We start from the raw sequence: 7,543 nt of genomic DNA, 5'->3' as shown, positions 1-7,543 counted from the left end.
CCAATGTGAAGACCTTTGCAAAACAGTCTCAATAAGAACAATGAAACGTAATTGTTAGGTGTGATCAGTTGATTTCTGAATCTTAGAAAACATTGCTGTCTCTACTGAAAAATATCAAATCTGCTGGCAGTGCATCTTACAGTACTGTCGAGACCAGCCATTTTTAAGGCTCAGAATATGTTTCTAAAAGTATTTTCACCTACTTTCAGCAAACACCGCATTTCAAATAAATAATGGAATGCTAACGAAACTAAAGTACCAAACCTCTGATTGCTGGGCAATTTGCTAATTACTAATACCAGGAAACAATGAAGAGCAAGTCATACATAAAATAGCCTCCCTAATGTTCAAGGGAAGTATCCCCACAACAAACAATATTTTAGAACAATTTTAGCACCACTATTCTTGACATTTTTACTGCAGTGTTAACACAGGGAATGATAGTTTGCACAAAGCACTTTCCATTCGACACACAGTTTACTTTCTTGAGAAAATGTCTTCTAAATTCTCAACTCAAACACTGGAGTGTCATCTCTTGTTTGTTCCTTTGGAAATGATCTAGTTAGTGCCCAAACTGGTGAAATGAGTGTCCTCAGCTAATAAAAGTTTATACATGATATTGATGATATGGATATATATAATAATATAACATCCTTTTTTCTTTTTAAATAATACTATGGTGGTATTTTCAGCACCACACATTCACATGCATTAAAGTATGCATTCTAGTTGTGGCAGTTATCAAGATTAATTAAAATATTAAAACTATCAAAATTAATTTCACACTATAAACACTGTTATATAGCTTGGGAAGGTTTCCTGTTTAATGAGAGAGTTGGGACATCTAAGTACCCTTAGAATGCTAAAATAGTATGATTAAAATTTCTGACCTTTTGACAGTCTTAGCCTCTCATTTTCCTTTAGCTCTACTTTCATCAAGGTAGTAAACAATAAATTTTGATTAAAAAAAAAAGCCCAATACAAAGTGGATTATCTACATAGAGGCAGTTTTTTTTTTTTTCTCTTAATTCGGTATCTTATTTAAAATGCCACTGTTCATGATTCTTACATAATACACTGCCAGGCTCAGAGCAGACTTAGTAATACCTCTTAGAGGAGAAAGATCCCTTGCACACTGGCTGCTCCTCCTGCACTGTTTCTAGCAGTTCTTTATGCAACACTACTGAGGAGCTGCAAGGTTTTGCCAACAACCTCCAGACTGTGAGTTCTCCGGCAGAGAGATCCCAGATGAGGCCCAGGTATATGATGGACTAGCATAAAATTTAATTCATGTGTTTATCATGAAATAGCCAATATACTAGAGGAAATCAAGTATGAAGACTTTTCCTCTTAAACATTGTATTCATTTTCTATTGCTGCATAACATCATAAATTTAGAAACTTAAAACAACACCCATTTATTAGCTCTGCAGGCTGGAAGTCCATGCAGGCTTGACTGAGCTTCCTATTTAGGGTCTCAGGGCTGCAGACATGGTGTCGGCAGGGCTAGGCCCTCAGCTGCTGGCGGAGGGTCTACCTGCACGCTCCTCCAGGTTGTCGGCTGAATCCAGTGCCTGTGGCTGTGGGACAGCAGCTCCCATTACCTCCCATATGTCTCAGTAATGTAAGGCCATCTGCAATTCTTCACACAGGTGGCCACCTCCATCATAAACCAGCAACAAGTGCCGTGAGTCCTGCTTTGAATCTCTTGACTTAACTCCAGCCTGAGAGAACTCTGCTTGTCAAGGGCTCCCGTGATTAAACAAGCGGCCCCTGGATAACCTCCCTTCTGCTGTGTAATGCAGCACCAGTCACAGGACCAACCACATTGAAAGATCACTGGGGGTCATTTATAGAATTCTGGCTCCTGCAAACATACATGGCTACTACTTAAAGCAATCTCACCGAACATGCTGTTTTCACAAACCAACTTTGTCTTGGAGGGCGGCCCTGTTGACAGATGATGTTTTCTCATGACTGTGACATACTCAGAAGCAGCCCTCAGAATATTAATGAAAGTTTTTAAAATGACACCTTCTAATTTACCGTTACTAATGCAACCAACAACTTGAAAAGCCTTATCTTTGTTCAAAGACATCTCCAATGGTTGAATTAATACATGCATGCATGTCTATATAGCCTATATGCTAAGAATCCATCTGCATTCACTTTTTCCAAGGCTTTTCTAACTGAAACTGTTGCTCCTTTTTGACTACATGGTATGGTACAGTGCATGCTGTAAAGAACACATGAGACTCAAAGAATTTAGAAATCTTAGACCTTAGAATCCTACAAATTCAGAATGCTCAACCTTCTCATCTCCCCCAAAATACTCATCATAATTCTGCATTATGATACCTCTGCATGTCTGCTTTTAACCTCATAATCAGAATTCATTATTCTGCTTCCTAAAATGCTCACATTAGCACTCTTGACACAGGACTGTCCAACAGAGCTTTCTGCAGTGAGGAAAATGCTCTAGACCTTTACTGTCCAATCCAGCAGCCACTGGCCACGAGTGCCTGTTGAGCACATGAACTGCAGCTAGTGTGACTGAGACGCTGAATGTCTGGTTAATTTATTTAGCCACCGTGTGTCTAGTGACTACTGTATGTATGCAGAACAGCATAGCTCTGGAGTCTGAGTTTATGTGAAGCACACACTAGATAGATACCAAAGTGTCATATACATATGATGGATGGATAAAAACAATTAGTCCCAAATCTGACACTTTTTCCCATTCACTATTTTGGTAAAAGTGGTTCAGTGCCCTCTCAAGGTCAAGTATTAACTTTTGCCCAGTTCCAGGTCCTCTTCACCTCTGATGGTATGTCCCTGCACTTCACCCTAACACTGTGAAAGGCCCCTGCTATACTTGCTTGCTGAGGAAAGCATGGCTGCTTCTAACTGTGCAGTACAGAAGGGGGGGAAGAGGAGATAGCGACTAGCAAGGAGATCACATGAGTGCACAGATGAGCTCTAGGCTCGTCCTCAGGAGCTTTCAGTTGGTGAGAGAGAAGAGGCTGCAGGCATGCACACATTCCCCATAATCCATCAAACACTGGAGAGCTGAGTGTGTGTGTGGCAAGGATAGTAGGTAAGGGGAGGTAAGGAAAAGAAAGGAGAGTGTGGGCAGACAGTTGGTCCCTGCATCCAGACCCTGACTGGCACTTGCCATGTGCCAGGCACTGCTGGGCACAGGGAGCAGATTCATGGAGAGCTGTGCACACGATAGTCCTTGAAAGCTGGGTAAGGTCTGGCTGAAGGTGTTCTCAGGAACAAGGGGTGAGCCATGGCCAGGAGGGGAGGCAGCAAGACAACAGGAAGAGGCTGGCTGGTGAGGCTCAGCCTGAAGATTGAGAAGCCCTTACAAACGGCGATGAGCTGCAGCAACTGTCCCTACCTAGATTTCGGAGCATGGCCTTTCTTCCTGAAATCGGGGTTGGCTACTTAGGATGCAGGTAAACTTGGGACTTCTAAACCCACCTCTAGATTTTTATGTCCTGATACTTAGTTGTTAGAGCAGTAATTTCACATTACACTGGTGCCAAAATTTTATAATGAAAGGCTATTCTTTTCAAATGAAATTTGTCAGAAGGCACTGGGCCAAGGAGATTTGAGAAGAAAATAAAAAGTAAATTTCAAAAACCCAGTAAGAATTTTAACTGGACTTTGACATAAAAATCATTTTTGGCACCATGTGATGTTTTAATCAAGAAAAGTAATAAAAATTTTTCCAACATGGAGTAATGGAAATAACTGTTCTCTCTCATTGTTCCCAACTTCTTCACTTCCTAACACTGCACAGAAACGATGCTGTTGGGAAGGTGTTTGTCCGACATACTGGTAACCCAGTGAAGCTCTGCCAGGCCAAAGGCAACCAGCTGGGGCCTTCAGCAGCGCCAAGGCCTCAGCCACCAGCTTCTCTGAAGGCCAGATCAGTCTGTACTTCCATGGCCCACCTGAGACACACCAGACTGGTTGCAAGCTGATGATGACAATTCAGAATTTTTTAAAGTAAAATACTTTTGGTAAAGATCAGCAATTGCTAAGGCAGATGATATTTTTTTCATAGTTGTAATATCATCTGGAATTGCATATTTAAGAGTAGGAAATACTCTCTTAGGATATGAATTTACTTGTAAGTCTGTAATGCAACAGAATAAATCATTTTGGAAAAACATACAACTGCTACAATACCTTTCACCAAAAAACAATATTACAATTTTATTTTTCTTTAAAATTAAACCAATTATGACTCATACAGTGGTATTACCTAGAAAACATTTTGTCAGAACTCATACAATGAGTGCAGATATAAAAGGATCAGCAAGAGGTAATGCATCTAATTCATGGATTAAAGACAGATTAAAAAAAAGAAGAGTTTGCCATTATACCTATCAGAGGAAACGTAATGAGTTAAAGTCTCTAATAATTTGGGGTGAAGGCATCACCCTGCACATTAAAATTATCAGACTGATTTTTTGCGGCTATACACCATATACAGAAAAAATAACCGTCAGGAAAGACAAGGTTCTTTAAAATCTTGGCTTTAAGGAATGACAAATGCCTTTGAAAATATTTTGTTCAGCATAACTGTGATTATAAAAGTACTTCAGTTAGGAAATCAATCTAGAATCATTCTTAAATGGCAGTGGATCTGAAAAATGGCATTAATTTGTAACGTTTGCATTTCTAAAGAAAAATACAGAAAGAACTTAAAAAAGCAAGGTAACTGGCTTTCAAAAAAAGTTCTGATTCAAAATTTACTGCACAAAAATATGTACTTCTTAAGTGTTTCTAATAAATTAACTCCATAACATTTTTATGTATATTTATACATTTATATATATATAATCCCTGATAATCTATAAAAGAGGGTCTGTAATAGTAAAATAAATGAACTTCAAAAGTACCCCCTTCATAAAACTTCTTTAACATTAATTTTTCTCAAATTTAAGGAATGTAACAATATGTACAACTCTTAGGTATTAGTATAATACCAAAATAGTACAAGTCATATTACAGGCTGTCATAACTGTAAAATGTTTGAGTTAAGTTAAAATTGGAGGACAGCTTAGGTTCAAATGAATACAATTATCCATGGGTGATTCCCTTTCCGAGTGGAAATGACAATCATCTTATCTACAGTAGATTTCACAAGAGGTAGTGTTCAGGTTAAAAACAAGAACATGCTTAACTATCTTTAACAAATTCGCAGGAAAAAATGTGTTGGTTTCTTAGGAGATGATCAGTTGGTGACTTTTTTAATATGAATCTGAAATACAAAACAGGGAAGAGTATGATAGGCAATTAATTTTCAATTCCAAAATGGCCTTAAATATAAAATCAAAATGTAAAAAAGTGTAAAATCTAAGCGGATTCACTGATTTAATATACTGTCTTACCTCATTAAGAATGGCCCAAACAGCAGAATTCTGAATAACTGAAAGTCGAAAGGCTGAAATGGGGTTTAGATTGGGATCCACCATTCCTTCTGCAACACCATTCTCAAATTTTCCTTCAAAATAAAAACCAGCACTTGTTGGGTAGACTGAAATAAGCACATATATCACTGACTTAAAGCAGGAAAGGAAAACATCAAAATATTTTTATTATGGGTGAATTTTCCTTCTACTTTTATTCAACTTTTACATTTTCATTAAGTAGTGTATGCTTTAAAAACATTAGAAGCAACCTATTTAAGAGGCAGAGCTATACTTTTTCTTATTGCAAATTTAAAAAAATATTTGTTCTTGCATCAGTCCTCTTGGGATAATTGGGCAAAATGTGACTTACCCAAACCTTACCAAAATATACTCTGTACCATCACTTGGTCTATCCACTTTGAGGGTTAAGTCAATTACACAAATTTCAATGCTTTCCTTAGACATACAATGGTTGGCCTTGAGCAGGGGCTCAATCTATGTGTATTCTTCCCAAGGTCACATCTAGGAATTAAGTGGTGATACCTCAAGGCAATTCCAATGTAAAACTCCATTATAAATTGACAAACTAAAAAAACCTCTCCTGTAGGGATAAGGACCAAGAAGTTCTCTATACCCAAGTCTGCTTGCTGTAAGGAATAATCTTTTTTAGACAAAAATATTAAGTACTGTTGAAATGTGACAGGAAATGGTTTGTTCTGAGCCACATCTTTCTATGCCAGGGACTGGCAGTTTTTCTGTAACAGGCAGGTAAATATTTTGGGCTTTCTGGACCCACAAGGAAAACTGAGGATACCAGGTAGATACTTACATATAGTAAGAGAGAAAACAAATTTCCACAAAATTCTTATTGATGAAATTCAAAATATATGAACAAGTGAGTGTGAGCTTTTTGTTTTTTGTTTTTGTTTTTGCTATTACAGGTGTATGAAGGAGAACGTTATTCCATTTGGGGGATAACATTTTAATTTAGTGGGATTCAAAATTAGTGTTCCTTATCATCAGAACTGATTGCAAATGTTTATCTGTTAATGTGGATCTATTAGATTTTATATATTTTATCTTGAATATTTCCTTTCACATAGCCTAAATACTGCTAACTACTGGTATCAATCTATAAGCACATGACTTTGATGGAACATACTCATTACTTGGAAAGTATTTATGAAATTGTTTTGATTCTTCTCTTTGATATCTGCCTTATGCTGTATCATTATACTGCAGATAAATAATTTTCAAAGGTTGGGTGAAAGCTCCTCAATTAGCTAGATATTACTTGTAGCTCAAATAATGTTAATTGTCATCAAAATGACTTCACTCAATACAGGTTTTGCATATAAGTACTATTTTGTCCTAAAATTTGGGGTTAAATTAAGAAATATTACAAAGCCTGCATTGAAAGCTAATTTCCAAAAAGATAATAGTGGTTAAGAGAATTTCTTCTCACTTGGAAAAATTTCAGTCTTGCTCCTGAACTCAAAAAAGTTTCACAATAAAGTTTTACCACCTGTAAGCCCGAAATGCTGTGCAGTAGGGCAAGTCAGGATATTCAGTTTCTAGTCATGATGAAAGTTCACAGAACTGATGATGGCAAAGTCTATGAGAGTGAATAAAGTTCAGTTGACACCATCTGTTCAATTAACAGATACATGACAGATTTAAATATTTTCAGCAGGTGCTGATGAATAAGAAAATAAACAGCCATAGGCTTTAAACATCTCACATTTTCATAAGCTTTGTAAATTTACCAACTAAGCCACCTTCTCTCCACACATATTTTCCCCCATTCACTGTAACACATCTTAGCAGATTCCACTTCAGATTGTAGCAAAAATCTGTGTTTTCTCAACTTGTTTGAGAATATTCCTGTCTGCAGGATTTACTATTTTTTCTTTTCATTATCTTTGCTTTTCAACTATAGATTTGTTCCCAATGTCCTCAACTCTTCCAGACCATATTGCCAAAAGCCTTGTAGTCTTAAGCTTATTTTCCCTGCACATAACATTTCTGGCTGTGGCAATCAAACATGTTGAATTAAGTACCATCTGTAAATGGTACTTTTTATTTGCTTGGCTAACGTACAAGCCGCCTTGAAA

General features: G+C 37.2%; 1 protein-coding gene across 3 annotated transcripts in view; it reads right to left on the bottom strand.

Annotated features, from left to right (window-relative positions):
* Positions 1–4,201: 4,201 nt before the first annotated feature.
* MGAT4A (alpha-1,3-mannosyl-glycoprotein 4-beta-N-acetylglucosaminyltransferase A) overlaps positions 4,202–7,543 on the bottom strand; it is a 144,285-nt gene continuing 140,943 nt past the window's right edge. For all 3 annotated transcript variants that reach the window (XM_036879986.2, XM_036879988.2, XM_036879987.2), the window contains exons 15-16: positions 5,409–5,521; positions 4,202–5,278 (exon numbers count right to left, since the gene is read on the bottom strand). In XM_036879986.2, coding sequence (XP_036735881.1) covers positions 5,252–5,278; positions 5,409–5,521 — 140 coding nt within the window. In that variant the 3' untranslated portion in view covers positions 4,202–5,251. The remainder of the gene's footprint in view (positions 5,279–5,408; positions 5,522–7,543) is intronic.

The sequence above is a fragment of the Manis pentadactyla genome, chromosome 2 (genome assembly GCF_030020395.1).
Source record: "Manis pentadactyla isolate mManPen7 chromosome 2, mManPen7.hap1, whole genome shotgun sequence".
NCBI lineage: Eukaryota > Metazoa > Chordata > Mammalia > Pholidota > Manidae > Manis > Manis pentadactyla.
This window is presented reverse-complemented; position numbering and strand designations above follow the sequence as displayed.